General features: G+C 25.9%; 1 protein-coding gene across 1 annotated transcript; it reads right to left on the bottom strand.

Moving 5' to 3' along the window:
* Positions 1–2,471: 2,471 nt before the first annotated feature.
* On the bottom strand, positions 2,472–8,090 carry LOC142223640 (uncharacterized). Its single transcript, XM_075293498.1, has 2 exons — positions 7,142–8,090; positions 2,472–3,086 (listed from the first exon to the last, which is right to left on the bottom strand). The coding sequence occupies exons 1-2, from the start codon at positions 7,950–7,952 to the stop codon at positions 2,611–2,613; spliced, it is 1,287 nt and encodes a 428-aa protein (XP_075149613.1). The 5' UTR covers positions 7,953–8,090; the 3' UTR covers positions 2,472–2,610.
* Between the last annotated feature and the right edge of the window lie 17,752 nt (positions 8,091–25,842).

Raw genomic sequence — 25,842 nt, forward strand, 5'->3', positions numbered from 1 at the left:
GTCTGGACCCCTCTTCTTTAAGGTATCCTTATGAAGATGCCACAAATCATACAAAAGCGTCAAAGTATCTTTACCTGTTTTGCATATTAATTTCAAAAGCTTTCCAGATTTACTGACTTATTAGTAAAACAAATAAAAGTAATGCGCCACACGAATGTGTCAGAGAACCTGGTTCCAACCAAGAGAAATTAACAAAACAAAACTCCAAAGTATCATAATACCCCATATTTAAAGTCAGTCAAACAGAAAATTATTTAAGGCACAGTATTCCGAAACACCATTTTATATACACAATTTTAAATATATACCAGCCGAACCCGGCCCGCTTCACCCAGAGCAAAATGTTATTTTTGGGTGGTGACCATCCTCTGTTGGTTAAGCTACACTTGTAGTTTAGTCAATATATGGTTTTAAGCTGCAATAAAAAACAACAACAATGCTTAAAGAACAAAACCTACAATAACAAAACAAAAAGAATGGAAATCAAACTTTGACAAAATTTTCAATAAAATTAAAATGTTGACAACATTCTCTGTAGAATTAAAATTTTGAAAACATTTTCTCTAGAAGTAAAATTTTGCCAAAAGTTTCTATAGAAATAAAATTTTGACAAAATTTTCTGTAGAAATAAAATTTTGACAAAATTTTCTATAGAAATAAAATTTTATTATTTTATTTATGTGGACCAATTTTTGCATGGTTGTTAGAGACTATATACCAACACCATGTACCAAATTTCAGCACAATCGGATGAAATGTGCTTCTCTTTGAGGCTCCGCAAGCCAAATCTGGGGATCGGTTTATATGGGGGCTATATATAATTATGGACCGATATGGACCAATTTTTGCGTGGTTGTTAGAGACCATATACTAACACCACGTACCAAATTTCAAACGGATCGGATTAAGTTTGCTCCTCTAAGAGGCTCCGGAGGTCAAATCTGGGGATCGGTTTATATGGGGGCTATATATAATTATGGACCGATATGGACTAATTTTTGCATGGTTGTTAGAGACCATATTTCACCACGACCCAGATTAAATATACTTTATGGGGTCTTAGAGCAATATTTCGATGTGTTACAAACGGAATGACAAAGTTAATATACCCCCCATCCTATTGTGGAGGGTATAAAAAATCGGGGAACTTTTCTTTAGGTTGTAAACGATCGAAAAAAGAAGGCGGTATTTGTCTAGACGCCACCATTCCTGAAAATTTCAAGCAAATCGGAGAATTAGATACCCATATTAACTTCATAGCCCCATTTTTCCCTGTAAATTTCAAGTAAATCCGAGAAGTTTTGTTTTTTGTTACTATTGGTTTCTTTTTCAATCATTATTATTGTTTAAAATGAAATGAAATTATTTTCACTGTACTTTAAAAAAAAATCGGGAAAAGGTCTTTCTCTCCGACCAAATATCGAAAACTAATGTAGCGGGTCTTTGTCTAGATGCCAACCTCAGCCCTGAAAATTTCAAGCAAATCGAAGAACTTAAGTTCAATTTTCAAACAGTCGGGCAAGGGGGAGGTCCCACTCCCCAACCAGATATCAAGAAATGGGGTACCCTATTTTTTACGGCATGGTCAACATCTACGTTCTCTGAAAATTTCAACTAAATGGCATTATCCGTTTTCGATCGCAAGTTAATTGGAGAACTAAAGTCATTGGGCTTCAAAAGTCAGGCAAGGGCAGGCTTCCCTCCACGTCCAAATATGAGAATATAATATACCCTATTTTAATTCCACGTCCTCTGCGAATTTCAAGTAAATCGGAGAAAATTAGTTTTTTCACTGCACTTATAAAATAACATAAGTCGGACAAAGGGCAGGTCTCCTCCTTGACCAAATATCGAAAAAATAAAGTAGCGGATTTTTGCCTAGAGGCCACCCCTAACCTTTCCTGAAAATTTCATGCAAATCGGAGAACCTTTGTCCAATTTTTAAAAAGTCAGACATAGGGGAGGTCCCCGTCCGCGACCAGGTGTCAAAAAATGAGGTACCCTATTTTCACCACATGAGCGCCCCTACGATCTCTGAAAGTTTCAAGTAAATCGATTCAGCCGTTTCCGAGCTTACCCGGAACATGGAAACACACAAGCATAATTTGAATTTTATATATATAGATAGAGAGATAAATGGCTTGAAATCAAAACAAGAAGGACAAAATATATTTTTGAAAAAAAAAAACGAAAAAATAATAATTTAATAAAAAATATAATTTATTTATTTTGTTTATTTTATTTATTTTGAAACATTCTATACTCTTCCAACATATTATTTACGACAAAAATATACTTAATAAAACGAAATATATATATTCGACATCGAATATGTAGAAAATACAGCTTCTAACACACATAAAATCATATTTTAGATCGATTAAAATTTTTTTTATACCATTAAGAAAAATATTTAAATTAAAAAAAAAAAAATTATGGTTTTCTTACAACTAATCTTAGCTTATTAAATATAATACGAAATGTAGTAGATCTAAAACTAAACATTGTCAATTAACTAAAATTGTAAAATTTATGAAAATCTTAATTAAGCAGTCATTGTTTCAACTAAAATTTAAAAAAATTAAATCTAAACTGGTTGCGTATTTCCATTTAATACCCTTCAATTTCTCGGCATACACCATAACTATCACGCCTCTTGCCTGGAGCACAACGTTCAATACCATCACTCAATAACGCCTTGGCTTCGCCATCAATTAAACCATCATTGTGTAAATCCAACTCAAAATCATCTTCCAATGGTCGTATATGTATGGAGGGAACATAAACATCATCGTAAGTCAAATCGACACCATCCAGAGTTTGTCTTGTTTCCTGTTCCTCGCCTGAAGTTGACGAAGCATCATCGAAACTTCTTGATGTAGGTGCGAACTTAAATTGTGGCACATCTAGAGGTGGATATAACTGAGCTGCACCCATCGATAGGTCAGCACGATACATTGGAATTTGTGATAACCTACGACCAGATGGCTGATGATGTTGTTGTGACCCCAAACGATTTGTATCCAAGAAATTGTCTCCACGTATGTACCGGGCAAAACGATAGAATCCCGAATTTTGTGATGACTCTAAAATGGAGAAGAGAAAATGTAATTAGTTTGAGAAAAAAACATTAATCCAATTTAAATTTTCCTTATATTTGTAATACTAATAATAATAAATTCAATTGTAATATTTTTTTGTGTGAAATTTTATCCACACCGAATAAAACATTATCCTTATTTTTTCTGGCTCACTTAGCCTATACAGTCCATTGTAATACCACCACCACCATTAAATAAAAATATCTATTATCCCAAGATTTTGACCTTCTCTTAAGGATTTTGGTATTGATTCCGAGGCAAAGATGGGGCTTTTTTAAAATAAAGGCATTTTTAGCGACCTTTCTCGCCTTAAACCAGGGATTAATAAAACTAATTTATCGAAATTTAATTTATAATTAATTTAATTTAAAATGAATTAACAAATTTTCATTATTTTTCGCGGTATATTAATGAAGCTATTCACGTACAAAGGCCTGTTTAAAAATCTAAATTTTAAGATGCGCAATTTACAAAAATATTAACGACATTTTTGTTTTTAATAATGAAATTTCAATTAAAACAAAGTTTATAATCTTTGCTTCAATTTTTTTATTAAATTTAGGACACACATTTTGGAAATTTTGGGTGCCTCCGTTAAAGTCGTATGTCTTTGAAATAACGCATATTTTCCTTAAATTAACGAAACACATTTTTGATTTAAATAAATCGTACTTAGATAAATTGAAATATTGAATCTTTTGATTTAAGATAAAACTCTTCAAATATAGGCTAAGACTTATTTTGAGGGTTTTGCATCTTTGGTTTAATTTTTTTTTTTTTTTTTTTTTTTTGGAACTAAGAAAACTTTTTTTTTTAAGTATAATTTAGATTTTTAAACTGGCCTTTGTACGTGAATAGCTTTATTAACATATGGTAAAAAGAAAATGAAAATTCGAGGAATGAGATCTGTATCCTAATTTTATTTTTATTGATCCTAGATTTAAAGGCAGATAGGTCACTAAAACTGTCTTTGGCTCAGAATCAATACCAAAATTCTTAAGGGAAGGTCAAAATCTTTGAATCCAATCAAACTATGCGGGAACTACTTAAAAATCTGAACCGATTTCAATTAAATTTAACACACCTAACAAGAATGTTAATTCTACTCCTTGTGCAATATTTCATGTAAATTGGCATATCGGCGAAAGATATATATAGCCATATTAACATCTGAACAGATTTTTTCGAAAATGAACAGGAACATACTTGCGCCAAATTTCAAGTCGATTGGACTAAAACTGCAACCTAGACTTTGATTACAAAGATGTGTTCACAGACAGTCAGACGTGGTTAGATAGCCTAAGGGCCGGCCACGAGCAATATTGCCAAAGACACCAAGTGTCTATTTCGTCTCCATCTGGGAGTTGCAAACATATGCTCAGTGACATTTCATTTTATTGTTTATAAGCTTACAAAATCATTTTGATATATTGCATTCAAAAACAAAATTATTCGTGATGGAATTCAAGCATAATTGCTTTATATTTGGCTGTAAAATCACAAGTGGCTATCGTTGGAGCCCTTTTGATGCCGATGGTCGTTTGTAGACCGTGGGATCAAAATAAATGCCGAATATTATCAGGAAAATGGCTTAAAACAGTACTAAAGCCTTGCAAAACAAATATTTGAACAGGACTAAGCACACTAAGACTGGCTTAAAAAGGAATTCCTTCGTTTCCCTTCTCTCGCACAATGTCTACAAAAATCTCCGGATGTCAATACGTTAGATTTCTGCACCTAGATCATTTTGAAGAGTAAGGTTAGCACTACAAAAAACGAAACTGTCGATTATCTCAAGACGGGGATTCGCTGGGAATAGGCCACAATACCACAAAGCCACAGTCGTGCAGAATGTGATGGCTTTGCCCACCATCTGAAAGCCAAAATCCGTGCCCAAAAGTAGCCAATTTTAACAAACCTAAACTGACTCTAAACAAAAATGTCAAAATTTTATTTCAATAGAAAATTTTGTCAACATTTTTTTTTCTATTGAAAATTTTGTCAAAATTTTATGTCTATAAAAAATGTTGTCAACATTTTATTGAAAATTTGATAAAAAATTTATTGCTATAGAAAATTTTGTTAAAATTTTATTTGTATAGAAAATTTTGTTTCTATAGAAAATTTTGTGAAAAATTTATGTCTATAAAAATTTTGTCAAAATTTTTTTCTATAGAAAATTTTGTCAGAATTTTATTTCTATAGAAAATTTTGTCAAAATTTTACTTCTATAGAAAATTTTGTCAGCATTTTCTTCTATAGAAAATTTTGTCAGCATTTTCTTCTATAGAAAATTTTGTCAAAATTTTACTTCTATAGAAAATTTTGTCAGCATTTTCTTCTATAGAAAATTTTGTCAAAATTTTATTTTTGTAGAAAACTTTGTCAAAATTGTATTTATAAAGAAACTTTTGTCAAAATTTTATTTCTATAGAAAATTTTCTCAAAAGTTTGTTTCTATAGAAATTTTTGTCAACATTTTATTTCTATAGAAAATGTTTTCAAAATTTTATTTCTATAGAAAATTTTGTCAAAATTTTATTTTTTTAGAAAGTTTTGTCAAAATTTTATTTCTATAGAAAATTTTGTCAAAATGTTATTTCTATAGAAAATGTTGCCAACATTTTATTTCTATAGAAAATATTGTCAAAATTTTATTTCTATATAAAATGTTGTCAAAATGTTATTTCTATAGAAAATTTTCTCAAAAGTTTATTTCTATAGAAAATTTTGTCAAAGTTGTATATCTATAGAAAATGTTTTGTCAAAATTTTATTTTTATAGACAATTTGAAAAAATTTTATTTCTATAGAAAATTTTTCCAAAATGTTATTTCTATAGAAAATGTTGTCAAAATTTTATTTCTATAGAAAATTTTGTCAACATTTTATTTTTATAGAAAATTTTGTCAAAATGTTACTTCTATAGAAAATGTTGCCAAAATTTTATTTCTATAGAAAATATTGTCAAAATTTTAATTCTATAGAAAATTTTGTCAAAATGTTGTTTCTATAGAAAATGTTGCCAAAATTTTATTTCTATAGAAAATATTGTCAAAATTTTATTTCTATATAAAATTTTGTCAAAATTTTATTTCTATAGAAAATTTTCTCAAAAGTTTATTTATGTAGAAAATTTTGTCAAAAATTTGTGCTTACAGAAAATTTTGTCAAAATTTTATTTCTATAGAAAGTTTTGTTAAATTTTATTTCTATAGAAAATTTTGTCAAAATTTTTTTCTATAGAAAATTTTGTCAAAATTTTATTTCTATAAAAATTTTTTTAAAAATTTTATTTCTATAGAAACTTTTGTCAAAATTTTATTTCTATAGAAAATTTTGTCAAAATTGTATTTCTATAAAAAATTTTGTCAAAATTTTATTTCTATAGAACATTTTGTCAAAATTGGATTTCTATAGAAAATTTTGTCAAAATTGTATTTCTGTAGAACATTTTGTCAAAATTGTATTTCTATAGAAACTTTTGTCAAAAATTTATTTTTATAAAAAATGTTGTCAATTTTTTTTCTATAGAAAAGTTTGTACAATTTTCATTTCTATAGAAACTTTTGTCAAAATTTTATTTCTATAGAAAATTTTGTCAAAAGTGTATTTCTATAGAAAATTTTGACAAAATTTTATTTCTTCAGAAAATGTTGTCAAAATTTTTTTTGTAGAATTCTATAGTTTTTGTCAGCATTGTATTTCTAAAGAAAATTTTTTCAAAATTTTATTTCTATAGAAGAAAATTTTGTCAAAATTTTATTTCTATAGAAGATTTTGCCAAATTGTGTGTCTATAAGAAATTTGGTCAAACTGTTAGTTCTTCAAAAAAAATTTAAAATCCACCAAAACATTAAGAATTCTAACAATCTACCAGAAAGTAAAAAACTCTACCATTTTTGTTAGAATTCTACCAGCTGTGGTAATCGTGAACCGTATCCATGGGCCTAATTAATCACAAACAAATTCAGAGACTCACTTGTTTGTGTAAGAAAATCTCGTAAATTGTAAAATTTATCTTAATCTCATTTCACCTACCTGAATTATGTCGATTGGTCAACTCTGCCGGCGGTAGAGTTTGTATTATCGATGATTCTGCCTCCAGGTAGGGTTTCATCAAATGCTGATAGGCCACAGGATATGAGGGTGGCAAGACATCCACCTGACGATCAGGATTTAGACGAGCTTGGGCCTGTTCTTCATTTAGAGCCGAGATATCTACATGATATGGACTACGACCCTCTGTAAATTCTCCAGCTCTTGAAGCAATACCCAAATGTGACTCGCTGGGTTTGCTTAGATAATCAGAATTTTTCAAAGATTGACGATATTTCGATTGGGATCCTTCTGGCTTATATCCCGATGCCTCTGGATAATATTTTTTCTTATTCGATTTTAGCGAAGAATGGGAGGTACGACGTGCTCCCGATTTACCAAGAATATCCAAAATATTAAAATTATCAGTGGGAGCAGCTGGTATGAGAAGGAACATAAAATTATCCAAATCGGCTCTTATATTATATTGACCCTCTTGACGTTGATCATACGTTATCACGCGTCTCTTCGGTATATCCAATTCCTGAATCATTGGTGGCAGGGTTATTGGTAACTCCGAAACGATTTCTTGTACAGGGTTTGGGTCCTTGGTGGTTTCGCTGGTGGAAGAACTGGACTCAGTTGAAGTCGAAGACGATTTAGAAGAGGTGGTTGAAAAAGATTCATTTTGCATTTCCTCATTGGTTTTAATATATTCTTCTTCAGGTAAAACTATTTGTGGTTTGCCTGTAGGTGGACCCACATAGGCGCATACAGCACCTATGAAAGCCACCCCTATTAATAAATAACGCATTTCGTCTCGTAGCTTCTTTCGGAAATTTCTCTTTCTTTAGTTTGCCCTACGGCCCTTTCAGTTTGAGTCTTTTCACACACACTCACACCAACGTATAATAAATAATTTATTTTTTATATAAAACTTTCTTTCCTTTCACTTCAATGGGCACTTCGCTAATCGCAGAAAAAAAATTGGCCCAAATGATCTTAACCGTCCAAACGTTCTTGATCGTTGCTCAATCCACGCTCAACTGTTTGGCTCGCATTGTTGTTAGTCAGATTAAAGCTTCGTTTTTAGTTCTACTCAAACAAAGCGCTAACCGCGAAATTTTACTACGTCGACAGAGACGCATGCGCAGCGGCTACTGTTTTAGCGGGTACGTGTGATGTTTGTGGCTGTGGAAGCGGCAGAATAACTTGACCAACTATCCCAAAAGAAAACCATTGATGGTAACTTTTCGTTGCGTTGCTAATACTTCTGTTAGCATAGAGCAGATGGGAATTGGTTATACGAGGCACTCATATGAATATTTGCAGATTCTTTGGTATTGCTTGGGAAATTAGGAAATTTTGCCATGTTCGTACTTGGTAAATTGGTAGAAAAAAATTTCATTATATTAATGAAATTTATCATTGAAATTGAGCCCACGAAACTATTTCATAAATACAATGAAATTGTTCATTACTGTAAATAATTTTTTAATAACGAAACATTTCATACTATTGATGAATAATTGCATTGTTTTTCATAATGCTACTGAAAAAGATTTCATTGGCTCACTTTGAATGATATTTTCTTTGTGTGTAGTTACTGTTTTGGTCGAGGAGCATTTTATATCATTCAACGTAGGATATGATGTCTAGGGGCATACTAGAGTTCCAAAGGGAACCAAAAAAAAAAACGAACAAGTATATACGGCCGTAAGTTCGGCCAGGCCGAATCTTATGTACCCTCCACCATGGATTGCGTAGAAACTTCTACGAAAGACTGTCATCCACAATCGAAATACTGTGGGTTGTGGTATCTTAAAACTTCTTAACATCGTTTTCTAAATTGTGAGTTAGTCCATACGTGGTATATATTAGACAAAAATGTTATGTATAGTTAAGTCTACAAATAATTACGAATCGATATGGACTTTTTGCACGGTACGTAGAGAGACTGAATTGAAATATGGGGGTCACTTATATGGGGGCTATATACAATTATGAACTTGATATGGACCAATTTGTGTGTGATTGGAAATCGATTTATCTGAGGGATATATATAACTATAGACCGATATGGACCTAGTTAGGCATGGTTGTTAACGACCATATACTAGCACAATGTACCAAATTTCAACTGACTCGGATGAAATTTGCTCCTCCAAGTGGCTCCAAAACCAAATATCGGGATCGGTATATATGGGGCCGATATATGATTATGGACCACTTTTGGCATGGTTCTTAAATATCATATACGATCACCACGTACCAAATTTCAAGCAGATCGGATGAATTTTGCTTCTCCAAAAGGCACTGGAGGTCAAATCTGGGGATCGGTTTATATGGGAGCTATATATATAATTATGGCCTGTTAGTAACCAATTCCTGCATGGTTGTTGGATACCATATATTAACATCACGTACCAAATTTCAATCGAATGGGAAGAATTTTGCTCTTCCAAGGGGCTCTGGAGGTCAAATCTGGGGATCGGTTTATATGGACCGATTTCGACCAATTTTTGCATGGGAGTTTGAGGCCATATATTAACACCACGTACCAAATTTCAACTGAATCAGATGAATTTTGGTCTTCCAAGAGGCTCCGGAGGTCAAATCTGGTGATCGGTTTATATGGGGGCTGTATATAATTATGGACCGATGTGGACCAATTTTTGCATGGTTGTTAGAGACCATATACTAACACCATGTACCAAATTTCAGCCGGATCGGATGAAATTTGCTTCTCTTAGAGGCCTCTCAAGCCTAACCGGGGGATCGGTTTATATGGGGGCTATATATAATTATGGACCGATGTGGACCAATTTTTTCATGGTTGTTAGAGACCATATACTAACATCATGTACCAAATTTCAGCCGGATCGGATGAAATTTGCTTCTCTTAGAGGCCTCGCAAGCCAAATTTGGGGGACCGTTTGTATGGGGGCTATACGTAAAAGTGGACCGATATGGCCCATTTGCAATACCATCTGACCTACATCAATAATAACCACTTGTGCCAAGTTTCAAGTCGATAGCTTTTTCGTTTCGTTCGGAAGTTAGCGTGATTTCATCAGACGGACGGACGGACGGACATGCTCAGATCGACTCAGAATTTCACCCAGAATATATATACTTTATGGGGTCTTAGAGCAATATTTCGATGTGCTACAAACGGAATGACAAAGTTAATGTACCCCCCATCCTATGGTGGAGGGTATAAAAACTGCAACTGTACACATCAATATAATTTTCAGGCAATTTTACACTAAACAAAAAAAATTTCATTAATATTGAACTACGCTACAAATTTGCAAATACAAAACCTTTCGTCTGGGAGCCACCGTGATGCAATGGTTAGCATGTGCGCCTTGCATACAAAGGGTTATAGGTTCAATCCCAGTTTCAACCAAACACCGCACAATTTTTCAGCGGTGCATTACCCTTTTCAGTAATGCTACACTGAAAAAAATATTGTCGTGAGGTCAAAGATTTCATGTCTTTAAAATACGAATACAAATTTTGCTTAGCATAGAAGACGCATTTCTCTAAAATAAAGTTATTTTCCTTGTCCAAAAGTCGATAAACTTTCCAATGAAGTCGTATTGTCCTTATATTTAAGTTATTTGACTTAAAAATGGGTATCTTAACATGAAAGAAAAAATTTATAGGCTAAGGTCAACTTGACTTTAATAATTCAGAATAATTCTTTAAATTTAATGAAATTGTCTTTAAATTTGTTGTCTTTTTGCATCTTGACTACAAAGCAAAAAATCGTTCAAATATAGGACATGTTTTTCAAAACTTTATTTTAAAGAAGTTTTTTACTTCAAACATAGCATAATTTCTACTGGAAGTCGAGTCCTAATTTGGAAAATAAAGTTGCCGTTAACTCGTTTTCAAAGGACTTTGATAGCATATGAAGAAAAAAAGCTGAGAAAGCGAAAAATTAAAATTTGCTTCCTAGAAGCAAGTACACAAAACCTAAATTTAAAAGAGAATTGTGTCTTAAAAGTATCCTTACTTGTACTCTCCGCTTCTTTGGCTCGGAATCAATACCAAATTTTTTAAAGTGAAGACAAAATCTTTGGAACCGAGTATGCTTTTTTTTCAGTGTAGTGACGTTTCTAAATGTTTCAAAACTTCTCTAAGTGATTTAACCACAACGTGGTACCCCATTCGGATCACGTTTGCCACAGCTGCTAGAATTCTAGCAAAAATGGTAGATTTTTTATGCTTAGTAAATTGGTAGAATTTTTGATGTTTTGAAGCAATTTCTCTCCCACTTAGAGGTCAATTTTCTATATAAATTGAGTTTTGACCGAATTTTCCATAGAAATAAAATTTTGAAAAAATTTTCCATAGAAATAAAATTTTGATAAAATTTTCTATAGAAATAAAGTTTTGAGGAAATTTTCTATAGAAATAAAGTTTTGAGGAAATTTTCTATAAAAATACAATTTTGAGGAAATTTTCTATAGAAATAAAATTTTGAGGAAATTTTCTATAGAAATAAAATTTTGAGAAAATTTCCTATAGAAATAAAATTTTGAGGAAATTTTCTATAGAAATAAAATTTTGAGAAAATTTCATATAGAAATAAAATTTTGAAAACATTTCCTATAGAAATAAAATTTTGAGAAATCTTCCTATAGAAATAAAATATTAAGAAAATTGCCTATAGAAATAGAGAAAATTTTCTATAGAAATAAGATTTTGAAAAAGTTTTCAATAGAAATATAATTTTCTATATAAAAAAAATTTGTAGAAAAAACAAAATATATATACAATTTGGAGAAAATTTACTATACCGATAAAATTTTGACAAAATTTTCTATAGAAATATATAATTTCAGAAAAATTTCAATAGAAATAAAACTGTGAGGAAATTTTCTAAAGAAATAAAATTTTGAAAATTTTCTATAGAACTAACATTTTGAGAAATTTTTTATAGAAATAAACTTTTGAGAAAATTTCCTATAGAAATAAATATAAAAATACAGAAAATTTTGTATAGAAATAAAATTTTGGCAAAATTTTCTATAGAAATAAAATTTTGAGAAAACTTCCTATAGTAATAAAATTTTAAGAAAATTTTCTATAGAAATATTTTTTGAGAAAATTTCCAATAGAAATAGAGAACATTTTCTATAGAAATAAAATTTTTAGAAAATTTCCTATAGAAATAAACTTTTTTCGGTAGGTTCAAGTGTGGTTCACTTTGGGTTTAGTGAACTGCCTGAATTTATTCTGATAATTGGTTGATCGTTTCTCTGCAAGTAGAGGATGCTGTAGTTTAGTCAATGCATGGTTTTAAGCTGAAATCAAAAAACAACAACAATGCTTAAAGAACAAAACCAACAACAACAAAACAAAATTTTATTTATATAAAAAATTTTTCAAAATTTTATTTCTATAGAAATATAGAAAAATTTAAATAGAAAATTTCCCCAAAATTTTATTTCTATGGAAAATTTTCTCAAAATTTGATTTCTATAGAAAATTTTGACAAAATTTTATCTGTATAGAAAATTTTCTCCAAATTGTATTACTATAGGAAGATTTCTCAAAATTTTATTTCTTTAAGAATTTTCTCTATTTCTATATAAAATTTTGTCAAAATTTTATTTATATAAAAAATTTGTCAAAATTTTATTTCTATAGAAACTTTTCTCAAGATTTTCTATAGAAATTTTCTATAGAACTAGAAAATGTTCAAGATTTTATTTCTATAGAAAATTTCCTCAAAATTTTATTTTTATGGAAAATGTTCTCAATATTTTATTTTTATAAATGTTGTCAAAATTTTATTGAAAATGTTCTCATAACTTTATTTTTATAAATGTTGTCATAATTTTATTTGTATACAAATAAAATTTTTGTAAATTTCCTATAAAAATAGAGACAATTTTTTATAGAAATAAAATTTGGAGAAAATTTCCTTTGGAGAAAATTTTCTATAGAAATACAGTTTGGAGAAAATTTTCTGTAGAAATAAAATTTCTACAAAATTTTCTATAGAAATAAAATTTTGACACAATTCTCCATTGAAATAAAAATTTTGACAAAATTTTTCTATAAGAATAAAATGTTGATAACATTATAATTTTAATATTATATCATACTATCAAAGTTCATTGTAAGTAATTTCTTTTTGTAGAAGCTGCAACTTTCAATTGTCCGTGCAAGCTAAAACCGTTAAAACATATAAAATTAAATTATTATTCCCAAAAAATGGGAAGAAGATTTTTGGTATTCATACTAACCTCAAAAATTTGATCAAAAACTTTTAAAGATGATTTTAATAATTTGGTAGATTATGGTAAAATTTTCTTCAAATTCTATTCTTCTATTTCTATTCTATTCTATTTCTTCAAATCCTGGTAGATTTTTTTTTGGCTCGAATGGCAACCTAATTCGATTCCTTGTCACTGAGCTGAACATAGACTCGGGTAGCACTCAGTGATAAAAGAAAAGTTCACCACTGACTGAATAGTCTTAGTGAGCCTAAAATATCGGCTCGAACCTAACCTAACCTAGCCGCTCATGTAACAGCTGACAAATTTATTCCAGTGGCAATTCGTCTTATTGTTAACAAGCTTATACAAGCATTTCGATCTATTATAATAAATAAAAAAAATTATGCGTGATGGAATTCAAATAGTGTGACTGCTTCAAATTTGGCTGGAATACCACCGGAGACTGTCGTTGCAGCCCTCCAACATTTAAATGTAAATAAATCTTTTATTCTCGTACCATTGTTCGTTACTGTGATACTGGCAGTGTTGAATCGTTTGCAAAACCAGGACAAACAAATTCAAACAACTTCAGAAATTATTCGAAAAATGAAGGACAAATTCCATACCGCAGTAATAGAAAACTGCCGAATATTTAGCGAGAACGGATGCAACACATATTGAACTTAACTTGGACTAAGGCCATTGATGTTCCAAAAAGTGCAAGAGCTCACCGATGCTCAACAAAAAGTTCAACTGGAATGAACCAAGGAGCACGAAAGGGGTCAGATACCGATTTTGGTTTTCTCCAATGAGAGATATTTGAAGTTAAGCATTTTGTGAACAATGATCGGGTTTACAATGACAATAATTTATATTAATTGCTTTATACCTTCGTTAATTCATTTGAAATCCATTTAGTAGTAATGAAAGATGTACATTCGTTATAATGGAATCACCCATATATTGTCACTAACTTAAACCAAAAAAAAAAAACATTTCTATTCATTTTCTGCTTCGTTTGATGTTGGTGTTGTGCTGCTTGTGTTGTAGCAGAGCCGTTTTTATTTTTTTGCTTTCGCCCAGTGTTTGAATTGGTCCAAATGTTGGTGACAACCACAGATATGGCAAATATTTACTCACTCATCACGCGAAAAAAAATCGCTAACATTCTTTATTGCCGATGTGCTCTCAGATTACATGAATCTTAGATGACACCTGGGAAACTAAAACAATAGCAACAGTGTCAATGCCTTTACCATTCACTTAACAGCTTTCTTTATATAATGCGCATTAAAAATTTCTTTTGTTCTTTTTCATGCCGCGCTTGGTGTGATCTCTTTACAAATGTTCATTAATGTGAGAACACAATTACGACGGTTGACGAATGAATGGTCAGAAGATATGCATTTTTTGTAATTAAATTTAATTAGATTACTTTTCTTTTAGTATAATTAAATGTATTTAAATTTAGTTAACAGAATTTATTACCGGAATTTCTTAAATTATGTTTAAAATACATTTTAACCTCGGATCAAACCCAATAAAAACCGATACCCATATTTGACCTCCTGAGCAAAATGATGCTGTTATTCGATTTTGTTAAAATTTTATTTTTATAGAAAATTTTGTCAACATTTTAGTTCTATAGAAAATTTTCTGAAAATTTTATTTCTATAGAAAGTTTTCTGAAAATTTTATTTCTATAGAAAATTTTCTCAAAATTTTATTTCTATAGAAAATTTTCTGAAAATTTTATTTCTATAGAAAATTTTGTCCAAATTTTATTTCTACAGAACATTTTGTCCAAATTTTATTTCTATAGAAAATTTTGTCGAAATTTTATTTCTATAGAAAATTTTTTCAAAATTTTATTTTGTCCAAGTTTTATTTCTATAGAAAATTTTGTCCAAATTTTATTTCTACAGAAAATTTTGTTAAAATTTTATTTCTATAGAAAGTTTTGTCAAAATTTTATTTCTAAAGAAAATTTTGTCAAAATTTTATTTCTATAGAAAATTGTATTGCTATAGAAAATTTTATCAAATTTTATTTCTATTAAAAATTTTCTGAAAATTTTAATTCTATAGAAAATTTTGTTAAAATTTTATTTCTATAGAAAATTTTCTCAAAATTCTATTTTGTCCAAATTTTATTTCTATGCAAAAATTTTGCCCAAATTTTATTTCTATAGAAATTTTTTTCAAAATTTAATTTTGTCCAAATTTTATTTCTATAGAAAATTTTATCCAAATTTTATTTCTACAGAAAAATTTGTTAAAATTTTATTTCTATAGAAAATTTTGTCAAAATTTCACTTCTATAGAAAATTTTGTCAAAATTTTATTTCTGCAGAAAATGTTGTCAAAATTTAATTTCTATGCAAAAATTTTGCCCAAATTTTAATTCTATAGAAATTTTTTTAGATTTTTTCTCTATAGAAAATTTTGTCAAAATCTTATTTCTATAGAAAATTTTGTCAACATTCTATTTCTATATAAAATTGGGTCAAAAATCTATTTCTATAGAAAATTTTGTCAAATTTTATCAATTTTTTTTTTCTATAGGAAATTTTGTCAAAATTTTATTTCAATAGAAAATTTTGTCAAAATTTTAGTTCAATAGAAAATTTTGTTAAAATTATATTTCTATGGAAAATTTTATCAAAATGTTAATTCTATACAAAATTTTGTTAAAATTTTATTTTTATAAAAAATTTCGTCAAAAATTTATTTCTAAAGACAATTTTGTCAAAATTATAGTTCTATAGAAAATTTTGTTAAAATTATATTTCTATGGAAAATGTTGTCAAAATGTTAGTTCTATAAAAAATTTTGTTAAAATTTTATTTTTATAAAAAATTTTGTCAAAATTATATTTCTAGAGAAAATTTTGTCAAAATTATATTTCTGTAGAAACTTTGTCAAAATTTTAGTTCTACAGAAAATTTTGTCAAAATTTTATTTCTATAGAAAATTTTATGAAAATTTTATTTCTATAGAAATTATGCCAAAATTCTATTTCTATAGAAAATTATCTCAAAATTTAATTTCTATAGAAAAATTTCTCAAAATTTTAGTTCTATAGAAAATTTTGTCCAAATTTTATTTCTATGCAAAAATTTTGTCCAAATTTTATTTCTATAGAAAATTTTGTCCAAATTTTATTTCTACAGAAAATTTGTTTAAAATTTTAATTCTAAAGAAAATTTTGTCAAAATTATATTTCTATAGAAACTTTGTCAAAATTTTATTTCTATAGAAATTTAAAAAAAAAATCTATAGAAAATTTTGTCAAAATTTTATTTCTATAGAAAATTTTGTCAAAATTTTAGCTCTATAGAAAATTTTGTCAAAATTTTAGCTCTATAGAAACTTTTGTTAAAATTATATTTCTATGGGAAATTTTGCCACGATGTTAGTTCTATAAATAATTTTGTTAAAATTTAATTTTCATACAAAATTTTGTCAAAATTTTATTTCTAAAGAAAATTTTGTCAAAATCATATTTCTATAGAAACTTTGTCAAAATTTTACTTCTATAGAAATTCAAAAAAAAATTCTATAGAAAATTTTGTCAAAATTTTATTTCTATAGAAAATTTTGTCAAAATATTAGTTCTATAGAAAATTTTCTCAAAATTTTATATTGTCCAAATTCTATGCAAAAATTTTGTCCAAATTTTAATTTCTATAGAAAATTTTGTTAAAATTTAATATCTATAGAACATTTTGTCAACAATTTAGTTCTATAAAAAATTTTCTTAAAATTTTAGTTCTATAAAAAATTTTGTTAAAATTTTATTTTTATAAAAAATTTTGTCAAAATTTTATTTCTAAAGAAAATTTTGTCAAAATTATATTTCTATAGAAACTTTGTCAAAAAATTATTCCTATAGAAAATTTTGTCAAAATTTTAGTTCTACAGAAAATTTTGGCAAAATTTTATTTCTATAGAAAATTTTGTTTCTATAGAAAATTTTATGAAAATTTTATTTCTATAGAAAACTGTGTAAAAATTCTATTTCTATAGAAAATTATCTCAAAATTTAATTTCTATAGAAAATTTTCTCAAAATTTTAGTTCTATAGAAAATTTTGTCCAAATTTTATTTCTATGCAAAAATTTTGCCCAAATTTTAATTTCTATAGAAAATTTTTCTATAAAAATCTTGACAAAATGTCTATAAAAAATTTTGTCAAGTTTTTATTTTTATAAAAAATTTTGTCAAAATTTTATTTCTATAGAAAATTTTCTGAAAATTTTATTTCTATAGAAAATTTTGTTAAAATTCTATTTCTAAAGAAAATTGTGTCAAAATTCTATTTCTATAGAAAATTATCTCAAAATTTTATTTCTATAGAAAATTTTCTCAAAATTTTATTTCTATAGAAAATTTTGTCAAAATTTTATTTCTATAGAAAATTTTCTGAAAATTTTATTGCTATAGAAAGTTTTGTCAAATTTTATTTCTGTAGAAAATTTTCTGAAAATTTTATTTCTATAGAAAATTTTGTTAACATTTTATTCCTATAGAAAATTTTCTCAAAATTTTATTTTGTCCAAATTTTATTTTTATGCAAAAATTTTGCCCAAATTTTATTTCTATAGAAAATTTTTTCAAAATTTAATTTTGTTCAAATAAAATTTTATTTCTACAGAAAATTTTGTTAAAATTTTATTTCTACAGAAAATTTTGTTAAAATTTTATTTCTATAGAAAATTTTGTCAAAGTTTCATTTCTATAGAAAATTTTTTCAACAATTTAGTTCTATAGAAAATTTTGTCAAAATTTTATTTCTATAAAAAATTTTGTCATGATTTTATTTTTATAAAAAATTTTGTCAAAACTTTATTTCTATAGAAAATTTTGTCAAAATTTTATTTCTATAGAAAATTGTGTCAAAAATTTATTTCTATATAAAATTTTGTCAAATTTTATCAAAATTTTATTTCAATAGAAAATGTTGTCAAAATTTTAGTTCTATAGAAAATTTTGTTAAAATTATATTTCTATGGAAAATTTTGTCAAAATTTTACTTCTATAGAAATTCAAAAAAAAATTCTATAGAAAATTTTGTCAAAATTTTATTTCTATAGAAAATTTTGTCAAAATATTAGTTCTATAGAAAATTTTCTCAAAATTTTATATTGTCCAAATTCTATGCAAAAATTTTGTCCAAATTTTAATTTCTATAGAAAATTTTGTTAAAATTTAATATCTATAGAACATTTTGTCAACAATTTAGTTCTATAAAAAATTTTCTTAAAATTTTAGTTCTATAAAAAATTTTGTTAAAATTTTATTTTTATAAAAAATTTTGTCAAAATTTTATTTCTAAAGAAAATTTTGTCAAAATTATATTTCTATAGAAACTTTGTCAAAAAATTATTCCTATAGAAAATTTTGTCAAAATTTTAGTTCTACAGAAAATTTTGGCAAAATTTTATTTCTATAGAAAATTTTGTTTCTATAGAAAATTTTATGAAAATTTTATTTCTATAGAAAACTGTGTAAAAATTCTATTTCTATAGAAAATTATCTCAAAATTTAATTTCTATAGAAAATTTTCTCAAAATTTTAGTTCTATAGAAAATTTTGTCCAAATTTTATTTCTATGCAAAAATTTTGCCCAAATTTTAATTTCTATAGAAAATTTTTCTATAAAAATCTTGACAAAATGTCTATAAAAAATTTTGTCAAGTTTTTATTTTTATAAAAAATTTTGTCAAAATTTTATTTCTATAGAAAATTTTCTGAAAATTTTATTTCTATAGAAAATTTTGTTAAAATTCTATTTCTAAAGAAAATTGTGTCAAAATTCTATTTCTATAGAAAATTATCTCAAAATTTTATTTCTATAGAAAATTTTCTCAAAATTTTATTTCTATAGAAAATTTTGTCAAAATTTTATTTCTATAGAAAATTTTCTGAAAATTTTATTGCTATAGAAAGTTTTGTCAAATTTTATTTCTGTAGAAAATTTTCTGAAAATTTTATTTCTATAGAAAATTTTGTTAACATTTTATTCCTATAGAAAATTTTCTCAAAATTTTATTTTGTCCAAATTTTATATTTATGCAAAAATTTTGCCCAAATTTTATTTCTATAGAAAATTTTTTCAAAATTTAATTTTGTTCAAATAAAATTTTATTTCTACAGAAAATTTTGTTAAAATTTTATTTCTACAGAAAATTTTGTTAAAATTTTATTTCTATAGAAAATTTTGTCAAAGTTTCATTTCTATAGAAAATTTTTTCAACAATTTAGTTCTATAGAAAATTTTGTCAAAATTTTATTTCTATAAAAAATTTTGTCATGATTTTATTTTTATAAAAAATTTTGTCAAAACTTTATTTCTATAGAAAATTTTGTCAAAATTTTATTTCTATAGAAAATTGTGTCAAAAATTTATTTCTATATAAAATTTTGTCAAATTTTATCAAAATTTTATTTCAATAGAAAATGTTGTCAAAATTTTAGTTCTATAGAAAATTTTGTTAAAATTATATTTCTATGGAAAATTTTGTCAAAATGTTAGTTCTATAAAAAATTTTGTTAAAATTTTATTTTTATAAAAATTTTTGTCAAAATTTTATTTCTAAAGAAAATTTTGTCAAAATTGTAGTTCTATAGAAAAATTCTGATAATTGGTTGATAGTTTTGCTGCAAGTAGGGGATGCTGATGAGGAATGTGGTAATTCCGAAACGTGCGCCCATCCAACCATCTTGGGCTTTGCCCAAATAAATTTGACAAACATTCTTTTCCTCTATTGGTTAAGCTACACTTGTAGTTAGTTTTAAGCTGAAATAAAAAAACAACAACAATGAATAAAGAACAAAACCAACAATAACAAAACAAAACGAATAATTTTATTTCTATAGAAAATTTTCATAAAATTTTATTTCTATAGATAATTTTGTCAAAATTTTACTTCCATACAAATTTTTGATGAAAGTTTATTTCTATAGAAAATTTTGTCAAAATTTTATTTCTATAGAAAATTAAATTTTCTATAGAAATAAAATTTTGACATAGTTGAAGAGAAATTTTTGAAAATTCTACCTAAACATCAAGAATTCTACCAATCTACCAAACAATAAAAAATCTACCATTTATGGTAGAGTTCTACCAACTGTGGAAATCGTGCCCCTGAATCGATCCACACATCCGTCCGTCTGTCTGTGAAAACATTTTTGTAATCAAAGTCCCAGTTGCAATTTTAGTCCGATCGACTTCAAATTTGGCGTCCAGAATATGATATGGGTCCAGAATATGCAGATATAAGTTTATGGGTATATAATCCCATAATTATATTTGACGGATTTGAGATGGCATCGAAAATTTAGATCTATAAAGTGGAGCAGGTTATAATTTAATCGGCCCCGCCTGACTATTAACTTGCCTTACGTGGTTTTTGCATGTAAAAGTAGTTTCACACAAAGAACATTGTCTTATAATCTAACTGCGATCTAGAATATTCGTTTCTTTATATGACAGGAAATCAATATTTCAATGTATTACATACGAAATATCAAACACACCATACCCCCTCATCCTGTGATGTGAGATTATGAAAAAGTTCCATCATAATTACATATTGAAGCCAACAAGTTCCATACAAGTTTGACATTCTTGCAACTACGAATTCTCTCGAGATTGCTTGCATTCATTCAAATTCACATTGATTCGAGTATGATAAATTATTCCAGGCAAGTTCGATGACTTTAACGATCAATAGAAATTAATGTGAAAGAAGAAAATCAAGAATTCCATGAGATATAAGATATTGATTATGAGACTAGAAGAGGAAAAATTCTAAAATGAGTATTATAGTTGGAAAAACTTCCCAAACAAGTTTTATGTCTTAAACTAAACCATCCCCCCTGGAAGTAAGTGTAATGTAATATTGAGGTAGATATCGCCAGTGAATAAAAAAAATGAATCATTTGCATAATTTAATGGTTACAATCAATGCAATGTACATTATTATATCCCATAGGAACTAGAAAAGCATGGAAAATGTTGTTATGCTGCAATACGAATGTAAAGAGAATTCAAAGATTTTTCAAATATATAATAGGTAAAATAGATAGATAAATAGCAAGCATTAGAAAATTGTTTATATTCAATACGATTTCAAACATTTTTCAAAGAATTAGCACAGAAATAATATTTGAACAATTTGATGAGAAAAACGTACCCTCCATCATGAATTGCGTACAAAGTTCTACTTAAAACTGTTCTCTACATTCGAATTGCTTGGGTTGTGCTAAAAGTTACCGTTGGCAAGGTATCTCAAAACCCCCTAACTTTATCTTATAATTGTAAGATAGTCCATACGGAGTCTGTGTTATATAAAAAGGCAGATTAAATGCCTATATAAACCACTTTAGTTCTTTATCGGTTTATATTAAGGAGCCTATAAATATTTATATAAAAAAATGCGTTTTCTATGCTAAGCAAAATTCGTATTTTAAGGACATAAAATCTTTGGCCTCACGACAATATTTACTTTAGTGCATATAATCTTTCAATTTGATCATTTTTTTTTAAATTATTTTCTATGCAGGCATTGGTGTGCTGCCCCATTATTCATGTAAGAAACCCAACGATAGGAAAAATCACCATGTATAAATCATATTTATGTACTCCAATAAGAATCATGGCTCATATGCCAAATAAAACAATCACTTTGGAAGATCTCATTGCCTCTTCTACTGTGACTTTCGAAAAAGAACATCAACTAAGTAAATTGTCCTACTTTGCGGTGCATTCACCCCGTCTTTGATTCTAGCCATTCACCATTCAACAAACCAACAAAAACAATTGCAACTAGTCTTGCGTTCATGAAAACGCATAAAACTTCAATTTGATAATATAGGCATTCAACCGCTTGACCACTGGCCAATCACATTATTTGACTTATAACCAAAATCAATTAACACTTCAAATTCATACGCCTGGTTACAATTAACTTGGTCGATAGGCTGGCTGGCACTTAGTTAGCGACTTACCTATTTTGCCTCTTCGTCTTCGTATCTTGTATCAGTGAGTATAAGTCTATGTGAATGGTAGTGAACTTTGAATGTCAACCATCCCAATTACAAGGTGGCACAGTGAGACGATTACCGTAGGGTTTCTATAAAATTTTTAAAATACACTGATATATTACATACGAGTATTGGCTTAATATGAAAGAATATGTAAGAATAAAATTAAAATGCAATAAAAAATTATAAAAATAAAAAAAAACAAAATTTCAGTTTTACACACCGAAGTATTTGTCTCAGACCCCATAAAGTATATATTCTGGGACCACTTTTAAGTAAAGCCCCACATAAAATTTTCTATAGAAATAAAATTTTGACAAAATTTTCTATAGGAACAAAATTTAAAAAAAAAATCTATAGAACTAAAATTTTGAAAATTTTTTTATAGAAATAAAATTTGTACAAAATTTTCTATAGAAATAAAATGTTGACAAAATTGTCTATGGAAATAAATTTTTACTGAATTCTCTACAGAAATAAAATTTTAACAAAATTTTCTATAGAAATAAAATTTTGAGTAAATTTTCTAAAGAAATAAAATTTTGACAAAATTTCCTATAGAAATACAATTTGAAATAAAATGTTGATAAAATTTTCTATGGAAACCAAATTTTGACAAAATTTTCTATAGAAATAAAATTTTGACTAAATTCTCTATAAAAATAAAATCTTAACAAAATTTTCTATAGAAATAAAATTTTGAGAAAATTTTCTAAAGAAATAAAATTTTGACAAAATTTCCTATAGAAATAAAATGTTGACAAAATTTTCTATAGATATAAAATTTTAACACAATTTTCTATAGAAATAAAATTTTGAAAAAATTTTCTATAGAAATAAAATTTTGACTAAACTCTCTATAGGAACAAATTAAAAAAAAAAAATTCTATAGAACTAAAATTTTGACAATATTTTTTATAGAAATAAAATTTTGACAAAAATTTTCTAAAGAAATAAAATTTTAACAATATTTTTTATAGAAATAAAATTTGTACAAAATTTTCTATAGAAATAAAATGTTGACAAAATTGTCTATGGAAATAAAATTTTTACTGAATTCTCTATAGAAATAAAAATATTGAAAACATTTTCTATAGAAATAAAATTTTGAGAAAATTTTCTAAAGAAATAAAATTTTGACAAAATTTCCTATAGAAATACAATTTGAAATAATATGTTGATAAAATTTTCTATGGAAACCAAATTTTGACAAAATTTTCTATAGAAATAAAATTTTGACTAAATTCTCTACAGAAATAAAATCTTAACAAAATTTTCTATAGAAATAAAATTTTGAGAACATTTTCTAAAGAAATAAAATTTTGACAAAATTTCCTATAAAAATAAAATTTTGACAAAATTTTCTATGGAAACCAAATTTTGACAAAATTTTCTATAGAAATAAAATTTTTACAAAATTTTCAATAGAAATAAAAGTTTGACAAAATTTTCTATAGAAATAAAATTTGTATAAAATTTTCGATAGAAATAAAATGTTGACAAAATTTTCTATGGTCATAAAATTTTGACAAAATTTTCTATAGAATAAAATGTTGACAAAATTTTATATGGAAATAAGATTTTAACAAAATTTTCTATAGAAATAAAATTTTGACAACATTTGATATGAAAATAAGATTTTAACAACATTTTATATATAAATAAACTTTTGACAAAATTTTACATAGAAATAAAATTTTGACAAAATTTTCTACAGAAACGAAATTCTGACAGAATTTTCTAATGAAATAAAATTTTTACAAGACTTCCCATACAAATAAAATGTTGAAAAAATTTGATATAAAAACAACATTTTCTATAGAAATAAAATTTTGAGAAAATTTTCTAAAGAAATAAAATTTTAACAAAATTTTCTATAGAATTAAAATTTTAACAAAATTTTCTATAGAAATAAACTGTTGACAACATTCGATATGGAAATAAGATTTTAACAAAATTTTATATATAAACACAATTTTGACAAAATTTTCCATAGAAATAAAATTTTGACAAAATTTTCTACAGAAACAAAATTCTAACAAAATTTTCTATGGAAATAAAAGTTTCACAAAGTTGTCTATAGAAATAAAACTTTCACAAAAATTTTCTATAGAAAAAAAAAATTTGACAAAATTTTCTATAAAAATAAAATTTTGAGAAAATTTTTTATAGAAATAAAATTTCAACCAAATTTTCTATAGAAATAAAATTTCGAAATAAGATTTTAAAAAAATTTTATATATAAATAAAATTTTGACAAAATTATCTATAGAAATAAAATTTTGACAAAATTTTCTATAGCAATAAAATTTTGACAATTTTTTTTATAGAACTAAAATTTTGACTAAAATTTGTATAGAAATAAAATTTTGAAAAAAAATAAAATTTTGACAAAATTTTCTATAGAAATAAAATTTTGACAAAATTTTCTACGGAACTAAATTTTGGACAAAATTTTATATGGAAATAAGATTTTAACAAAATTTTCTATAGAAATAAAATTTTGACAAAATTTCCTATAGAAATAAAATTTTGACAAAATTTCCTATAGAAATAAAATTTTGACAATATATTTTATAGAGATATAATTTTGACAAAATTTTCTATAGAAATAAAATTTTGACAAAAATTTCTATGGAAATTAAATTTTGACAATATATTTTAGAAAAAAAAATTTTGACAAAATTTTCTGTAGAAACAAAATTTTGACAAAATTTTCTATAGAAATAAAATTTTGACAAAATTTTCTATAGAAATAAAATTTTGACAATATGTTCTATAAAATAGAATTTTGACAAAATTTTCTATAGAAATAAAATAAAATAATAATTTTTTTTTATAGAAAAAAAAATTGACAAAATTTTCATAGAAACAAAATTTTGACAAAATTTTCTATAGAAATAAAATTTTGACAATATTTTTTATAGAAATAAAATTTGTACAAAATTTTCTATAGAAATAAGATTTTAACAAAATTTTCTATAGAAATAAAATTTTAACAAAATTTTCTATAGAAATAAAATTGTAGCAAAATTTCCTATAAATAAAATTTTGACAATATTTTTTATAGAAATAAAATTTGTATAAAATTTTCGATAGAAATAAAATTTTGACAAAATTTTCTATGGTCAAAAAATTTTGACAAAATTTTCTATAGAATAAAATTTTGACAAAATTTTATATGGAAATAAGATTTTAACAAAATTTTCTACAGAAATAAAATTTTGACAAAATTTTCTATAGAAATAAAATTTTTGACATTTTCTATAGAAATAAAATTTTTGACAAAATTTTCTATAGAAATAAAATTTTGACAAAATTTTTTATAGAAATAAAATGTTGACAAAATTTCTATGGAAACCAAATTTTGACAAAGTTTTCTATAGAAATAAATTATGAACAAAATTTTTTATAC

This window comes from Haematobia irritans, chromosome 2, assembly GCF_050003625.1.
Source record: "Haematobia irritans isolate KBUSLIRL chromosome 2, ASM5000362v1, whole genome shotgun sequence".
Lineage (NCBI taxonomy): Eukaryota > Metazoa > Arthropoda > Insecta > Diptera > Muscidae > Haematobia > Haematobia irritans.

What these genes read in the sequence shown, in the direction of transcription:
- LOC142223640 (XM_075293498.1), bottom strand. Translation starts at nt 7,952, where the DNA reads ATGCGTTATTTATTAATAGGGGTGGCTTTCATAGGTGCTGTATGCGCC. An exon ending in GACCAATCGACATAATTCAG is followed by an intron (nt 3,087 to 7,141) that starts GTAGGTGAAATG and finishes TCTCCATTTTAG; the next exon opens with AGTCATCACAAAATTCGGGA.